Consider the following 19,252-nt stretch of genomic DNA (forward strand, 5'->3'; position numbering starts at 1 on the left):
ACTGAGTTCTGTAATATTAAAAATAATCTGATGTTCATTCTCCAAGCAGGCTTTCCAAACTATGCAACACTACTCTTTATTAATATTTATGCTTCCTGGCACTAATGCTGTTTTATGGAACACCTAAGTTACTTATAACGAGGCCTAACATTGCTAATTTTATCTGGGCCCCACTTGGGTATGGTTGACCTTAGAAAAGAGTGTTGTGTTTAAGAAGAATCCATTAGACTCACTATAAATCTATTAGTTAATCATCTGGAATAGCAGAGATTATACGACCATTTCAAATCTTCTACACACACTACAATTATAGAGTACAATGGCATTTTTTATTTCCTTCAGCTAGATATTTTATTGAGAGCTTTCCCTATATCTCCCCATACCGTATAATTTAAAATGTGTCAAAATGAATGCAACAATAAAAAGAAATATATAATTATATATACATTTGAAATAAAATAACAATGGCTTGAAATTCAAAAGAGGCATTGACAACCCTTGTTTGCCTGCTGCCCTAGAATTACTTTCAGATCCACATGTAATTTTAACTTCTTTCAAGATGAAAACATGTCCACATCTACTCTACAAAGAGGTACGTCATGTCAGAATATTATTCTTTGATTGAGCATCACTCTTGATGACAGTGTAGCAAAACAAAAAAAGAAATAGTAGGAAATAACAATATATATATATATATACACACATATATTTTAAACAGTGCTTTTGAAAATTTTATGCTATTTTTACCCTGTCCTGGCTACATGACTTCAACCTAACCTTCTCTAAATGGAGCAAATGGCAGGAGACCCCATTCAGGAAACAGGCTGCGGCATGCATGCAGTACAGCTGGTCAGAATTGGCACTAATAGGCTTCAGATCTCTTGCATATGTGTTAACAAACCAGTGAGGGAACAGATTTTTGGTAGGACATACAAATCTGTGGGTCTGTTATGTAGGAAGAGAGAATGCAGCTCATGGCTTCTGGCGCTGCTTATGACAATAATGCATTTCTATTATACCCTTTATCCTGGGAGCTGGACTGATTTATTTCCTTATATAAGCCCTTCCTCTTGTGTAAGCCCAGGAACTCAAAGCCATCCTTCCCAACAACTTTGCCCTGAGCAATAAAGCACTATATCCAATGGTTAACATATTGTTCAGTCTGGAAATTGATCGGAAGCATAGTGGTTACACACTATTAAATCTTAGCTTCCTGATAGCACTGAGACAGCTGCTAGTCTTGGATCTTACACATTAGAAGAAGAGGAAGAGGAGGAGAGAATAAACTTCTAGTAACTCCACTGTTTGTATTCAAGGCATAATTGGTTTTCTTGACCAGCAGCTAGTGCTGATGCTATGCTGTTCTGTGGGAGGTATTCTTCTGGCGAATGGTATTCCAATGACTATGGAAGGTGGTATTTTCTCTACTAAGAAGGTTCATTAACTCTGTCTGCCTTTGGCAGTGAACAGGAACATTATTTCCAAAGGAGAATATCACACACTGGGTAGAAAAATCATTTGAGGGCTGGAGAGTTTGTGTTAGAGAGAACGACTGTAAGAGGAATGGGTAATAAAAGTTGAGGTTTACTGTATGATAAGAAGAGAGAAATGGAAAGAGATCTTCGTCTGTCACAGTTCCAAAACACATGATTTAAGAAAGACTTCAGGAAAAGTTGTTAGCTGGTTGGTAAGTTTTTTAAAAGCTTCATCTCAGCCTGACAGAGTCACAAAATTGTTATATTAAACAAACAAACAAACAAACAACAACAAAAAAAGCAGCTCCCATATTCTACCCCCTCAGTTTCCACAGCAGTGAATTTGAAAGGAAGATTAATTGGTGTACTAATAATTATTTCATTGATATGCTCAAAATAAAAACAAAACTAAATTTTACAAAATCATTAGCCTAGGTCCTCTCTCTGAAATAGCATAAGATATGGAAAAACAATCTTTTCATAGCAAAAACTGTGGAAGGAAGGTTCTCTAAATCAAGTCTGATTAATTAAGCCAAACAAATTTCTCACAGTGCTAGAATAACTCAGTCCCTAAATTCAGTAAACAAAGGACTTCTAGTAGAACAAGAGGACCTGAACTTGGAAATACTTCTGAATTTAGTATGGATGAGACCACCATTTCTAGCTTTACTCCTCCAAAAAATAGTTTTCCATCTTTTGAAGAAGAGCTGTAAGAATGACTTACCATCTAAAACTGCAGTTCAGAAAGAAACACAAAAGGCAGCTGTTGACACAGTCCAAGGTTAAGAGATGATTCAGACAAGAGCTGTAATTAGTTACACAGAACGTGAGTAGTATTTAGAAGAGCCTTTAATCTACCTGACATGAATTAAAATCTCTAAGAGTTGGAAACTGAAGTTGTCAAGGTTTAATCTGAAAATAAAATGGTCTCTCTGAATATGGAAAGTGTTCAGATTGTCAAGAAACTCTGATAAATCTTCAGCATCAGTTTTTAACTCAAGATTGAGATGATTTTCTGACAGTTTCTTCTTCAGTCACAAACTTGCTGACATAGATAGCAAGAGGCATTTAGTGATACTCTTCTGGATGCAATAAAAAGGGGATATAAGCATGGATTATGGTCATCTTCACTTCTAAAAAGAGATTAAAACTTTTACAAATGGCAAATGAATTAAAAAACAAGCAAACAAAACATAGCCAACAAACCAACCAACCATCTATAAAATAGCAATTTCCAGATACTAATTTAGGCATATGGAGAATATACAGAGTCTTTAAGAAACAGTGGGCATCTGCTTAGTCCTGTGTTCTTGACTGGTAAATTACATTAAAGATCAACTAAGTTACATAATACTCATTCTACTAATTCTTCCAATTTATTTTTGAGAAAAAAGCATCTGCAAGAGTGCATCTGAGAGGGAAGGCAGTTCACTGGAGCTACACCAAATTGTCACCTATCATGTGCATGTGTAAGCTACCCAGGGGACAAGGCAATTTGGATCTGCAAGGGAAGTAGGAGGTTGCTAGAAAGAAGGACTATATAAAAATGTATTAATTTGGGTTCTCATAGACTTGGACTTAAAAGTATTGAAAACAGAAAAAAATAGTGTTTATGTATTATACAGCTCATACTACTCATTCAGCCCCATGAAACTGTTTTGTTTCAAATATCACACAAATCTTATATGTTAGCTACAACTGTGATTTTTGTGTTTTGCGTTAATTTTGAAAATGAATGTTTTGTTATATTTAGCTGGGACCTTCAGTAGGGTCTTTCAAGCTCGCTAATCTACTTGCTTTTTTACAACCTTATCTGAGGGCAAATCTTAATTGACAGAGGACTTGGCAAAGCTAAACTACAGTCCAAAGGTTGTCTTGGACTTAATTCTCACAACACTCGAGTCTGTAACCAAAGTAGCTGTTGGTGTATCTTGGAAAAGCAAAGTTGCTGCAGACATTCAGTGTCTTGGCTAGATTTTGAGAGCAATGAGTACTTATGCTAAAAACTCTACCTGGTATCTTAATTGGTATGTAAATGAATAAAAGATGTGTTTACTACCGTGTAATTGACCTGTTTATTTTCCCTGTTCTCAATGATGTATTTTGCAGGGAGGAAGGGGACAAGTCTATGAATTGATTTTTATCCCTCCTACAATTGAAAAGTGATCTGTTTTAGGAATCAGACATACTACCTGTATATTTCTTCAAATGAAGGCCAAAAGTACAGAAAACTTTGGAAATATCATAGTAAAGTGAAATGTGGTGTGATAATGTATGTTGTTCAAATTAGCTAGCTATGTACTTAAGTGGCTTATTATCAAAAAGCAAATAACATGGCCCATTTCTTGAAATATTTTTAAAAGTTGCCTTATGTTAATGAAAGTATTTATTGCTTTTGTTTCAAAGTTTGAAAAATTATTAGTGCACTTTCAGTTCCTAACATATCTGTTTGTTCTAGGGCTGTATTCACATCAGGGACTAAACATAAACAATAAGAATAGCAGCATCCCAAATGACTTTTTTTTTTTTTTTTTTTTTTTTCCCGGACAGTTATTTTGTAATGGAATACTCCCTCCACTTCCAATAAATAACACTTTTTGCTTGTCCTATGCCTATGACACATGACAGTGTCACTGTCAAGGCCTGCTGTAATACCCAGCTAGTTGCCCCCAGCTAGTCAACAGAGCAGAGTAGTTTGCAAATTAAGACATTTGTCTGAATGACATATTTCTGAATGAGAATCGCTTTACTTTGCAGAGAGTTTGGCCGCTGGAAAGTAAACAATCTTGCTGTTGAAAGAAGAAATTTCCTTGGCTCCCCACTGCCACTTGCCCCTGAATTCTTCCGTAACATAAGGCTACTAGGACGCCGCCCGACACTTCAACAGATCACAGAAAACCTTATCAAGAAGTATGGGACACACTTCCTACTATCAGCTACCTTGGGAGGTAGGGTTAATGCTTGGAAATATGGTGCATGAGTTTGACATGACTGAACTAAAAGCATTGGTCAACTGATTTCCTTGTAAAACTGTGGTGTTCTCTGTTCCCAGAGCAGCTAAACTGAGCCACTATCCCTTGGCTAGATTTTACAGAACAGGAACAGGTTTTGTCTTCCAGCCTTATGGCTCCTTCTTCTGCTGATGATAAACTTTGTTTTATTGATTCTTTGTAAACAATTTTAAGGACAATAAGAAAAGAATGCCCGTTGCTAAGAGTGAGGTACTTAGGCCTGAGTTCCTGGTGTGCATAATCCTGGTCCTTTGGGGACGTTGCTCTGCACTGAGAAGTCATTGAGTGACAGTTTTCAGTAAGAGGACCCTAAAACGATATGGCAAAATAACAAATTACACAGGTGTCTGGCTCCCTTATAGGACTGCAGAGATAAAGCAACAAACCCAGTAACAGTTATTTCCAACAAATCTTTTCAGCTAGGAGACTTTTAAATGACTTTGCTTGGAAATCCATATATTGCCAGTCTACCCTTTTTAGGACTACTCTCCACTTAACCAGTGGGACTAAAAGTCTCAGAATGGGATGGAGAGGCTTTTCCATGTGATTCCTATTACCTTAATAGAAGCTGCATCTCTAAATCTCCATGGACTAATTTAGAAAGGGTAGCCTGACGTGTAATTGGGATCTGGTCATAAAATGGATTGAAGAAATCCAGTGAAGAGGCCTAATGTCCAAGAGAGAGCATAAATTGTTCTGAATAAAAGATAATTAGTGCCTGAGATTACCCATCGAGTCATCATAAAATGAACTGACATTTTAGAAATGCAGTTTTATCCCTTGGTGGGTGATTATATTAAAGATAATTCTAGTGACTGAGTATCCTTCCAGCAGGACAGTCTTGTCAAAATCCTTTATTCACCTGAGGAATGGTTCTCTTTAACACATTTCATAACAGATTTCTAACCATATATTAAGAAAATGACAGCCTCCCTTTTCTCTTTTGGCTGATATCTGAGCTTTGTAGCAACTGAAATGGCTAACAGTAGCTCTCTTTTGGAGAAGACCATTCTAGAAACAAGGTGAATTTCTGTCTTACTGTAGATGTTAAAATAACAATACAGAACTAATTCCTATCATTATTTTCAAAACTAGTGCCTCTTCAGCAAATCCATCACCATTTGAATTTTAAGAATAAATTACATGTGTTGACCAGCAATTTAGAATAAAATTCCCAGATTTTTATTTATTTTTTTTAAATGTGCTTAGTGTATTTCTTTCATACAAAAAGTACATATTTCAGAAATAAGCATATATTTTCTTATGTGTATGGCACAGCTGAACAGTAAACCTAACTGCAGAAAAGAAATTAAATATTTACCGAATATTTAAGTACAATAATTAAAGATTTAGCTGCAAAAGGTATGCTAATGCAAAGATTATCCAGTGGTAAAACTTAGTTATTTTTATTAGCTACTTTCTTATTATTAACTAACATAAATTTTGATACAAACAGCCATATCATCGAATTCACTTTCAAGTTGAAATTGAACCTAACAACCTAAGAAAAACAGGCTAACACAATTATAATTGTTATTTCAAAAGTACAAAGCACCAATATCACACTGATCACAAAAGAGCTTCAGACTCAATGCCCTTTAGAAAGTATAGGCCTAAGTAAAAACTAAAACCTAAGGACAGGTCTTTTAAAGACATTTGACAATTTCATCTTAAACACTAAATTTGATCCACAAACCCATAGGATTTCCTGCAGGGAATCCGGGGTAGGGTCCCCTTTTCTCCTCTCTCTTAATACCATCTCACAAAGCCCCTAAAATGCAGTAGCTGTCATATACTTGCAAAAGTTTACTACTTACAAGGAGACAATGTTGACTTTAGGACTGTGCCTAAGCTTAATGTTTAAGGTTTCGATTTAAGTGCCTAGCCTTAATTTTTAGGCATAATTTCAGACACACCTGCAGCCTTCCATTATCATTGGATGGGTGCTGAATACATTGAAAAATTCAATGATTAAAATAGTTATAGGAAAATAGTAATTTCTAAGAGTGCTTTCATAAGGTAGCTAATAACCCTATAATTTCCTGTATGTGTTCATTCCTGTTTTGGGGCTAGATTGAATGGAAATTCCCAGAGATGCTTGTCCACATTTTAACACTTACGTCATCTATTTTATTTCAATAATGTATTCATACTTTTTCTTTAATTATGAGGAGTTTTATTCTGAAAGCTTTGTCACCTATGCAGCTTCTAAAAAGCAGAAGACCAAACAGAGTGTGCATATTTCTTTTATTTAATGAATCCCCAATCATCTGTATTCATGGCCATAAAGGAAAAATTGGCAAATGAGTGATCTTGTGGTAAGATTTGTGTGCCCTTGTGACCATTTGGCTTTCATGAATATCCCTTTTGACTGTAAAGGGAACTCTTGCACATAGTTGTTTGTGAGACATTCCCATGTCTTTATTCACAAACAGAAATATATTCCTCAAGGGCATTCTGAAATGAGAATTTAGGGAAGTTCTATCTTCCGTGATGCAACAAGTTAATGTGGAAAAAGACATTTCTCACTGTTTCTCTATCGAATGGAAATTTCATATGCTTATGACATAAGGAAAGTCAAATATCCATAATGAGCAGCTTCAAGTTGCACAATAGAAGAACATTTTGTAGTCCAGTGTTTGTACAGCAAAAGCCATGATTGAGTGTTGAGTTCATGGATGAATCCACATGCTTGTGCATAGGAGTAACCTCTTTTTTTCTGCATTGACTGTCTACAGCATCCAATTTGCAGAGAAAGGAGAGATGTGGCTGCTCATTTTCTTTCAATTTTGCACAAAAATGGGGATGCTGTATCGGGCTGGGCCATCACTAATAGGTGAGGCATTTTCCTCCACTCTTCTAGAACAACACATGTCCTGCTTACTTTAGTAAGATTGCAAATTTACACAACCCATCCAAAAATGGCCAGGACTGCTTGACAGGAGAGGCAAGAGAGGATTCATACACGTAATCTTCATCCTAGAAGGTGAGAGAAGACTTTATTGGACAAGTTCCTGAGCATCTCATTATTAGAACTGCTTTAGGCTGTATGACCTCTTGAACTTTCCAGCCTAAATTATTCTCTGATTCCATGAAATGTATTTCTGAATTCTTTACCAGCTTTCAACTAGCACTTCTGTTAAGCAGGTCCTTCATCAAGTGAGAGACAACACACAATATTGTTTTTCTCCTTCTTTTTCTTTTTTTTTTTCTGCATTTATACTTGATGCTTTTGCTTGCCTACAGCATGGTGCAATGAACATCTATCCTTCTGAATAATATACAAAAGTATTAGCTGCCATAAGCCTTAAAGGTTTACAACAAATAGGATGGAGCAGGGAGCTGCAGACCTGAAAATTATTGTGAAGCCCAGGGCACCACTGTGGAATAAGTGTAGGAGGATGAAATGTCAATGGATTCCATGTTTAACACTGTTCTTACATATGGATGTCAAGGTTGCTTAGCAAACTGGATAGATTTGGTGATGAGGAAATTACAGCTAAGTAACCAATTACAATGAAATATAGGCTTATTCCTGGCATTTGGGTGAAATGAGTTTGATTCTGGTGCTTTGCAAGAGGAAGACAGTGGGTCCTCCTAGCATCTGGAACACCATAACTCTTAAAAAAAATAAAATTGCAGAAGGTTGCCAAGCTTATTATGGAATTAAAGCATTAGAGGTCAACTGGCTAAATGACAATTTCAAATGTTTGAGATTTTTGCTCCTATTGTCAGACATAAGTGCTCAAAATGCTCATTACCAGACCATCAATGCATTTGCCTGTTCTGGTAAGGAAATATCTCTCATAATTCTGAAAGCTTTGAGAGAAAAAAAAAAAAAGAAAAAAAAAAAAAGGAAAAGGAAAAAAAAAAAAGGAAAAAAAAAAAAAAAAAAAAAAAAGACAAAAAAAGAAAAAGAAAAGAAAAAAAGAAAAGAAAAGAAAAAAAAGAAAAAAAAAAAAAAAAAAAGAAAAAGAAAAAAAAAAAAAAGAAAAAAAAAGAAAAAGAAAAAAAAAAGAAAAAGAAAAGAAAAAGAAAAAAAAGAAAAAAAAAAGAAAAAGAAAAGGTAGTTTCTTTTTACAACAATTTGAGGATATCAGCAAATCAGTTTAATTCCAACCTCCTGTTATTCTCCTCTCCACTGATTACAGTTATGCAAACATATTTGATATTCACACCTATACTATTCTGTGAACTGAAAAAAAAGTGTCAGATTTTCCTTCCCTGATTGATATTCCTCTTGAGTAGTACATTACACTGCATATAGAGATGGGAGAAATTTTCAGGTGGTGAAAATCAGTGAATCTCAATGAACTCTAAAGTATTTATGATAATTTACACTAACTGCTGATATGATTTGCTTTCTGTGTCACTTCATTCAAGGTAAGGTACAAAGTATTGGTAAATAAGTAAGAGAGTCCAGTCTAAAGTAACTGATGTGATAAAGAACCTTGAAAATTATTATTGGATATACAAACCCCCACAGGTCTGTATATTTTCTGGCATTTAATATAATGGATACTAAGGGGAAGAAAAAAGCCCAGCGATATATTCTCTTTCTTTTCTCTTCCTATCTGCTCAAGGAAGAAAATATTCAAATCCTTTCACAGGTGGTATATATGGAATTAATGTGCACTGTTATTCAGTTGAACCACAGAAATGATGCCACATCTGGCCTAGCATTAATTTATATGGTATTTGAAGTTGTGTACTTCCATCAGCATCTGCTTAAGTTTGGGAAACTGATCTGATAAAACCCTAATGGTATATTCTGTGATTCATACAGGAATAGATTTTCTAGTGGTACTAAGCGATTTTTTATAACAATGGTTTTATATACATATAATACTATATTGCATTACAGCTATTGTAACTGATGTATTCTATTTAACAAGAAACTTTTGAGAAGTGCACAAACCAAAGACCTTTATGTCTTTTTAAGATACATTTACATGTATGAATACAGAGCTCCAAGTAGGTAACTGTGGACGATGCTCATATATATCCGCTTTTGAGTGTTCTCTCTCTCTTTTTTTTTTTTTTTTTTTTTAAGTCATTTCCTCATTTTCTGTCAGGAATTGATGAGAGTTGCTTGAATCACTGCTTTTTCCTATCACTACTCAGTCTACACATGAAAATATAAACATCAAGGCACGTGATCCTTTCGTCATTACAAAGTTGTGGGTACAAGAAAACAATCTCTCAATAACTGAAGCAGAATATAGGGCTAAAAATTAAAAACATATGAATATGTATTAGCATGTGCAACAAAATACATTTACTCCAATATAAATTTATATTGAGTTACAGTTGTTATGGCATTATCTATTCTACTATGCAAAAGATTATTCGCATTGTTTTTATTTAGATAATTCCTGAAGATATTAATAAGATACACACAGAATTAATTTCTGATATCTGAATGCCATTTATAAACTGCTGTTTAGGAGTCATATAAATGGATGGGTTATTTGTCTAGGTAAATTTCTACATACTTATTTCATTTCTTAAAAACAGCACATAGAATATTTCTCTCAACTCAGTCATTTAACTTATAAGTAAAAATCCTGAAAAATAAACCTAGAAAGAAAGAAATATATAGGCTAAGGTATAGGCTTGCAAATTCCAGGGCTCACAGGGACATTAGTATATACTGTGCCAAGGTCAGTCTGTAGGGTGAATGTCAGTCCCCAGTCCCCAGGTGAATATCCGTATCAATGACAGCAGCTACATGGTAATAAAGCATCAGCATATAAGTCTGCTAATTTCTTGAACCAGTCATTGGATCATGTGAGGATTTTTTGTAAGGATGACCAAATGTTTTTATGCTATCTTTTAACCCTGAGAAAGTGAAGTAAACTGACTCTTGAATTTTGTGAAGTAGAGAGAATACTGCTTTTAGAGCTTACAGAAGACACAGTTGTATGGATCCAGTGCTGAATAACCACTTTTTCTTCGTATTCCCTGCCATAATCCATTTCATTTTTAAAATTCATAACCTTGAATAGTTTTCTAAAATTACAGCTAATTTTTAGCTAAAGCCTGGATGTCTTTTCGGCCATTTTCAGCCTATAACTAGTTTAAAAAAAATTAAAATAAAAAAAAATTCATTCATGTTTCAGATGTGACAGAAGAGTTTCTTTTGGCATGGGTTTAACTTTTCCTAAATAAATTTAAAATTCAAGTTGTCTCCCAGTAATTAAACATGAATCAATGGTATTACTTTACAAAGCCAACAGTTCTGGGTGCAAAAGGGAACCCTGTTACAACTCTCCAGTTACATGGTAGAGCCCAAGTAACAAAGTATGGTGGAGGTCATGGTGTTTTTCAGTCCACTTTAATCCATTATCTAGCAATTGCTATATCAGCTCTGTAAGATGAAATACTTCCTGAATATGCAAGATGCCTTTTGAACATCAAATACTTTTGAAATGTATCTGATTGCACCACAGTGCCTGAGAATATTAGTGAGGAATTAGTTTGGCATGCCATTCAAGAACAATGCACAGATTTTTGAGGAGAAAGAGCTTCCTTCATTTTTACATCAAAGGCCCCTTCACTCCGGCTGTGTGCCTTCGCTCAACCTTGTAATGTAATCTAATGTGATCTAAATCAAAACAAACATTCAAAATCATTTCAATCCAGTTACAGAGCATGAGAAACAAACATATCTGTTAGGGAGCAGGGACAGAGACTACAGGGCTGGGGATGAGTGCAGCATGCTGGCAGGGGATCCTGCCTGCCAAAACGCACCCGCTGGCAACTGCTGCAGTAAGTATGGGGTCAAACAATACCATGAGGATAGGATGATGTGATAGCTGTAAAGAGATTCAAAGGTGATTTTTCTTGACGTTTTCTAATAAAAACAAAACAAAGCAACATACAACACTGTTCTTTTTCAAGGTTCTTTTTGGAAATGGGGGGATTTTTATCACTACTCTGATCTTCACCCCCTGGAGAGCAACTGTTTCTGATGGGAGAAAAATAAACAGACTCTGTTTTAATAATAAAGCTTATCAGCATTCTGTTGAAAGATGATTTTGATGGAAACAACCTCACTGTCCCTACTAATCTCTAACACAGATCAATCAAAAGGGCTCTCTGCGTTTAATCCAGAAGTTTATTCACTGGCCAGTGAAACATAAAGAACCCCATTTTTTTTTTTTCCTTCTACTGTCCAGATTTTCAGTGGAAAGCTGATTGAGCTTCCAATAATTGCTTTAATCTAAATACATTAGTTGAGACACCTAGAAAAAGGAGAAAAGCAAATGAAATCTCCTAATGAAAAATTACACCTTTTTTGCATTGCCTGAACTGACCTCTGATTCAGTGTTTACTGCCTGTGAGTTCTGGTATTGTCTGCTCTGATACAGCTGTGTCTTTAAAGCACCACAAACAGCTGCACAAAGCCCATGGCCCCTTGCTGCCATTTCAGCTCACTCCATCGCTCTTCATTTCAGAAAGGCGTTTCATATTGTGACTAGTGTCACAGGGCAAGTTTTGAAAAGGCAGGTTTTATTTCATACCCATAATTGAACGCCAACAGTGCTGGAACCTAGAGCAGATTTTGATGGCAAATTTCTCTCAAGGCACCAGCCATGAGACTTTTCTGTGCTTCTCCAGCTCTCTGCTCACTGCAGGCAGGGTGGCAACATCCCAGTGTGGGTAATGGCCCACCTGGCCACAAGATCCGCCCCATCTCATCAGGGTGGTGTGGCAAAATGTGGCACACACGCCTGTGCTCATAAAACATGCTTATGCCTCTCCTGCCAAGTGAACCTAGTCTGCTTTGCAGGAGGTTTTGGCATCAATTAAATAAAATGTGACTGCATGTCTATTTATTAGAGCAGACAGATTAGGTAACTGGATGGTGAAATCCTGTTACTTATGGAGGCTGTTTTGATTCCTGTTTTTGGAGTTCAAGCAATTAAAACCTTCTTCGATGACTGAATGCACCAAAACAAACAAACAAACAAACCACAATAAAATAATAAAATAAAATAAAATAAAATAAAATAAAATAAAATAAAAAATATAAAATAAAATAAAATAAAATATTACCCAATGGGAAACTACTGGAGGAGAGGCATAAACAGAGTGGCAAAAAAATGAGGTAGACTTCAGCTGGAATATTCTGGGCAGCAGCTGTCCCTTCCAGGACAAAATGAATATACTGGGCAAGCCCAGCAGGTCTAGTTAGATAAGAGAATCCTGGATAACAGCAGTTTTGCCTGTGTACGGGCTGAAGAGCCTGCCTGTCCTCTGAACTTGTGAAAGACTGGGAAACAGTATAAGACTGATTAACATGAACACATTCCTCTTTCTCCAAACACAAATGAATTTTTTCAAGCAGAAGTAGCTGTGTGTAATGTGTCAGCAGATGTGTTCTGCATAGAGACATGAGTTCTTCATTTAACATTGCTCACCACCAAAATTATCTCCTTTTAAATAAGATGTCATGTTTTTGTCCTACACAGTATCCCTCTACAGCTATATTTGTTGGCACATAAGCCCATCTGAAATTGCCATCATTTCCCTTGAATGGGCAAAATGCCACCATAGCAGATGCATGAGCAATGAAACTAGAGCAAGTGGCAAGTCAGGTCATATCAGCATAGTCTCCTTTCCAGGAGTGAGGAAACAGCATTCTGCGGAGCTGTTCGGCACCTAAAATACGGGTATAATGATATTATATTGACTCTTGAGCACATTAACACAGAAGAATGCTGCCTACCAAATAAAGGTTTGGAAAGTGGAGAAAAGTGTTTTAATAGTTACTTTTTACATAAGTTGCACAGAAGAAAATATTGAGTCAATAAATTATTTTTCTATTTAATTTTCTGAAGAAAAGAGCTTTGTCTAAATAAAACACAAAATGAATGAATTCTTGTTTAGCCTGAAATACAGGAAAAAATATCCACAAAGTAAACAATTAATGTAGAATATTCCTTATAAATTTAACATTACCAGTAACACTTAAAATGTTTTTAAGAACCTGCTCAGTTAAATGAATGAGATTTTGTTTTGTTTGTTTTTAATTATCCCATGGGAATTAAAGTTTCTAAACTCAAGTATTTGCCCATGTCTATTTAGAGAGAATAGAACTGAGAAACCACAACCTAACATGCTGGAGCTTTTATTTGCTTTTGGAAGAGCAAATCTGCTTTAGAAGTTAGGAAAGTGTTACTTTTGTTCCCTCCCCACCCCCTCGCCCTTTTTGTTTGTTTGTTTGTTTGCTTTTAAAGAAACTGATTAAACTTCTGATTATATTTTTATACTTTTTCATGATATGAATTTGGTTTAAGAGATCTGTTAAATCAGGTTTCAAGCATGTTATCATTACTGACTTGATTACACAGCATAAACATATTGACGGTTTATAAAGGTTATAAGAAGGTATTATCTTTCTTTTTCTGAAATCAAGTGAGATTTATATTTTAGAAGAAGGAAACAACAAAAAGACACAAGAATTATTTTGGTTTCATTTTATGTTAACATTAAATACTAAAAAAAAAAAGAAGGTATTGAGCAACCTTGTATAGACACATTTTTTATATGATTAAGATTGGAAGTCTACATAATATTTATATATAAATGATAAATAGGAATTAGTGTAGAAGATTTATCCCTGGTTTCACTGCTTTTTAGGCATAAATATGTTCAATTTTATTGTTGTTATTCTTATAAGGCATATAATTCATTAAAAAAAAAAAGGAACAGTAATTCTCATTTGATTTTTCAGAGATGCTTCATATGGAAAAAATAGGAAGTGTTTTTTACTTTCATAAAGGTGGATAAATTCTCAGAAATATCAGAGAGGGAGGATAAACACTGATAGTGGTCAGACCACTGGACCCATGGAAGTTCTCATGCATGTAGTTAGGCACTAAAGTACCTAAGTATGACACCAGGGTGTTTATCTAACAGCTGTGGAAAACAACAGCTTGCACCTTATTTCTGGCAAAACAAGAGCTGTAGATGATGTCACTGATGAATGCTGTGGTTTCTGTTTCCATACTCAGGAGAGGAGTCACTCACAATTTTTGTGGACAAAAGGAAGCTGAGCAAGAGGTCAGAAGGAAGTGATCCCAGCACCAACAGCTCTGCAGTGACTCTGGAGACTCTGCACCAGCTTGCAGCCTCCTACTTCATTGACAGGGACAGCACTCTGCGCAGACTCCACCACATCCAGATAGCCTCCACTGCCATAAAGGTACGGGAAGTTCTCTGAGAGAAACCTTCAGACATGTTTCCGGATTCACTAGCTGCTTTTCAGGAGAGATGTTTTGATTAGTAAAAAAAGATGATTAGGAAAATAACAAATTTTGTCCTAACCATTTTCTTACTTGAATCAAGCATTAAATTTATAATGAAGAAGACAGTTAAGAGGGGGGTCTAACACACTAAAGATAGTACTCTCGATGAGCATCATATAATTTTAATGCTACAAATGTCCCTTACAGAAGTATTAGGTCATTGAGACAATCTTTACACGTGTGTTCACCAATCATGTTTATAGCCAGACTTATATCTGCCTACAGGTACGTATAGTTTATGTTTTCCCTTGCACTTTTTTTTTTAAATATAGTTTAGTGTACTCTTATGATTGACATGAATTAATTTTTACTGATCTTTCAAAGATATATGTATAAATGGAGCTCTTGGTTCTACAGCACTGTGGAGGCACATCCTATTTTCTGCTGGGAACTGCTTTGGTACAGTTAAAATACCCAACCTGCTGACTGCAGTAGGTCATTCTTAGCACTAGAGGATACTTGGCTAAGATCAGTGTCTCTGCAGGTATTATGTAAAGCAACAACTGTTCTTTCGAGCAAATCTTTAGCTGAATGTTTCATATTGGAAATAACTGCTCTCAGTCCATTTCCAGAATTGAAGAGCAAATCAAAATGCAACTTGCAGTTTAAAGCACATTAATTATGAGGCTTTTAATGTAAGATGTGATTTAGAATCCACTGCATTTATTGGATCAGACCACTGGTAACTAGGGTCTTTATTAAAGACCATCTGAAGCCAATTTGTACTTTTCAGCTACCGTAGTTATTACTTAAGTAAATATAAATTTACCTCCTTGGGAGTGTTGGGTCCTTTACATACATGCAGAATGCATGGCAGCAACCACTTCATTTGTCTGCTGTTATATAGAGGATATTCCCCCTGTCCCATCCATCTTGGCAACTAACCTCAGCTCAGAGCTGGTCATCCGCAGGTGCTAGACAGTGTTTGTTTCTTCAGGCATAACAGATGAAAACCCAGCAGAACCAACACAGAGTCCAATCTCATCTGGGGGCTGCCTGCTGGGTCACAGAATCTTGCTGCAGACTGTCCTACTACCTATCCCTCTGATCTGACTTACCTCTGCAATCTCATCATTCATTATGCAGATCTGCAGCAACATTTAAAACTAGTCTGCTTCCGTCGAAGCACAGGCAAAGTTTTCCTTCTTTGTTAAGATAATTTATTGGCAGGAAAAGGTAGTAACTAAAGTGCTAGAATATAGAAATGCAGAAGCAAAGCAATCTGTGAAAGAAATGTCTCCTATTAGCTGCGTTTTTAAAGCAATTCTGTGCTATAATACAAAATTAAACCCTGCTTGCTAATGATTTAGGTAATGAATGTTCCACACGTCGAATGTTTTTTACAAATACCACAAAACGACCAAGTTTTCTCTACACACCCCCACTGTTCATGAGATGGATACAAATACAAGTTGTAGTCCATATGCCAATCTGATTTGGGTAATTGACTGCAGCAGGTCTCTAGAAAATGATTTTCACATCAGATGCAACAGTACTGATACATGAAACACTCATTTTGTAGCTTGCTTTCATTGAGATTGGGAATATTTGCATTACAGATTTCTATTGTTAGAACACTTAACTAAACATAAAAACCTGTTTAGGTTGAACACTGAACACGAGCAGACAGAGAAGGCATTTTTTGTTGTCTGTCCATACAGATTTTTGAAACACTGCAGTGGTTACATTGGAAAGCCATCAAATAATGGTCCAGATCTATGGTGTAAATAGAATATTTCCAGATTTTATTAAAACGTACTAATAACTGAGTTAGACAACAGGCTTGCAGGGCCAGATCTCACCATCCCTGCGGTTAAACCTGGGGGCAGATCTGGCAGTAGTAACAGCCTGCTGGACCTGAGGACAGGGAGGGCCATCACCCATCTCTGTGCCTTCCCTCCTGGACTGCTCCAGGGAGGGGAGTGAACCTAGCCTGTAAACTTCTGCGTGGGCTAATTCACAGAAGCCTTGTCTGCCTTGCTTTCCACAGCCCTGCTCAAAATGTTCTTCATGAGAGGTAAAACGGGATTTGCAAAGGCAGTCCAAGAAATGTTCCTTCACTTCGCCATAACTCCCTACTGACAAATCCAATACTAAGGTATTGGAGCAGGTGATGATTTTTTCCCCACATTTAGAAATCTCTGAAATTGTGAAATTTATATGTTTTTCGAGCAATACACAATCATTTTTTGATTGCTGACTAGTTAACAAAAAATATTATGTTCAGAATCTATTTAGTATTTGACACTATCATTTATGATTCACTCCCAGATCGCAATTCCATGTCTTAAACACCATTTGCATGTACATAAAACTTCATTTAATTGAAAAGAAAAAGACTAAAAGGATAGTTATTTTTTGAGTTGCTAGTTTTCCCTTTTTTTATCAGTCAATTTTAGTTAGATTCCGGATGGCTTTTTAATATGCTGTATACTAGATTCTACTCTACTAAAAGAGTTCTTTTATTTAGGAAGAAAGAACTGAGAATATTAATATGCTTCATATTACTCATGCTAGGAAAAACTCAGCTATCCTTTTGGGAATGTGTACCTGAATGAAACAAAAAAAAAAAATCGGAACAGGCAAGACAAAACACAAATCAAAATACACAGTACTCTGGATAAAATACAATGCTTCAGTGCGCAAATGAGCATCCAGAACCAAAGGTAAGGAATAAAACTATCCTTACCTTTGGTTCTTTGGATCATATAACTACATACTGTAGTGCATTTTTTACCTTTTGAAACAGGTTCTGATCATGTTTGGAGACATGATGCTTGATTAAATAGGCTGCTGGTCTGTAAACAATTCCAGTGTTTTAATGAATATGAATTAACGTTATATTGTGCAAAGAACATCTGCATTACCTCTGTATACAAATTCATACAATCTTTTAATCGTTTGGGTTTCTTTATCAATGTTAATGTTCTGCCATAAAGGTGTTCCTGGAGTTTTGGACTTCCAAAACAATCAAGAGACATTTGATACTATATATGCTTGTTGGCTTGTTTTTTTTCACATTTCCTGTAACTATGGGCAATCTGAAACTGAAACTTTAGTTAAAAACAACTTTGCACAACCATGTTCTTCTGTTTGTAGTGTTCTCAAATGTCTGTCTTGATGACTGTAACACCTCTAAAAATATTCCTCAAGAAATTAGATCATGAAGACACATTCTTTCCTTAAAAAAAAATGTTTTCTCCTAAAATGAAAAAGGATGATATTTACAAATTCCACCATGATATATCGTAAACAAATTGCTATGTTAATTCTATGCCTCTTCTTGCAATTTTCTTTTCTGTTGACTTATTTAATCTGTCATTTAGGCTAACTGATTTGGGAAAGAGATATTTTCTGTTTGGTTGCATTGTAACTTGGTAATACATCAATAAGATTTAATGATCATTTAAAAGGAAAAAAAAGTCACGATAATATTATGGGAAGAAATATTCTCTCTTCTACTGGACCATGAGGCAGAAGGAAAAAAACTAAGCATGCAAGAGCAGAGGGGCACTTGCAACTACTTTTAAAGCACCACCAAAGATGGATTTGTCTAGGACAGGAAAAGATGAGCATTCAAAAGTGCTATAGCAGTGCTCAGTCAAATATAAGGATAGCAATGAGTAATTCATCCATTCACAAACTATATCTGTTTTCATGTTTGTACATTTAGATCTTAATGTTTCCAGCTTCTTCTTTTAGTGTGTTCTCCACAGATTAAGGTCTAAGTTTTGTGCAGATGGGACATTGAGAGGGATCCATTAAGTCTCTTGAGCTGCAGAGCCAAATATTAGGTCAAATATTAGATGTGAATAATCAAGCTCAATCAGTCTTCTGAGAAAATATACATATATGTATATATCACTATGGATATATATCTGTTTTCTCAAATATTACAAACAAAAATGACAAAAACTCTTTGGAAAGCACATATAATGAAATATTTTCTCCCTTATATACTTAAAACAATTAATACTTGAGCAACTCATATTTTCAACTCAAATTCATTGAGATATATAGTATCTGATTTTTTTTTTTTTATTTTCTTACAGGTCTTGATACATTATTTTGTGGGACTGATCAGGAAGATAAGATTTTGATAAGTTTCATAATTATGGTTTTCTGTCAGAAAAGCTGATTTTTGTTACAGAGAAAGGAAAACATTAGGAAGGGGGAAATGAGAATTAACATTACAGTCTTCAAGCTTAATTATTATTTATCTAGTGTAAAACAAACCTGTAATTCAGACCAAAATCTGTTACTGTGCAGCATGAGAGGAGTACAAGAGATATATTTGATAAATCAAGTTTGTTAATCAAATGTATTTATAATCAGGTTTGTTGATTGTGACATAATTATCTTAAAAAACAAACAACAAAAAAAAACCACTAAACCAAAACCAAATCAAAACAAAAAAATGACATTATCACAACTGATTGAAGCTTCACAT

General features: G+C 35.4%; 1 protein-coding gene across 1 annotated transcript in view; it reads left to right on the forward strand.

Annotated features, from left to right (window-relative positions):
- Positions 1-4,209: 4,209 nt before the first annotated feature.
- BRINP3 (BMP/retinoic acid inducible neural specific 3) overlaps positions 4,210-19,252 on the forward strand; it is a 111,146-nt gene continuing 96,103 nt past the window's right edge. Inside the window, exons 1-2 of the mRNA XM_040565738.1 lie at positions 4,210-4,423; positions 14,509-14,699. Coding sequence (XP_040421672.1) covers positions 4,210-4,423; positions 14,509-14,699 — 405 coding nt within the window. The remainder of the gene's footprint in view (positions 4,424-14,508; positions 14,700-19,252) is intronic.

The sequence above is a fragment of the Cygnus olor genome, chromosome 8 (assembly GCF_009769625.2).
Source record: "Cygnus olor isolate bCygOlo1 chromosome 8, bCygOlo1.pri.v2, whole genome shotgun sequence".
Lineage (NCBI taxonomy): Eukaryota > Metazoa > Chordata > Aves > Anseriformes > Anatidae > Cygnus > Cygnus olor.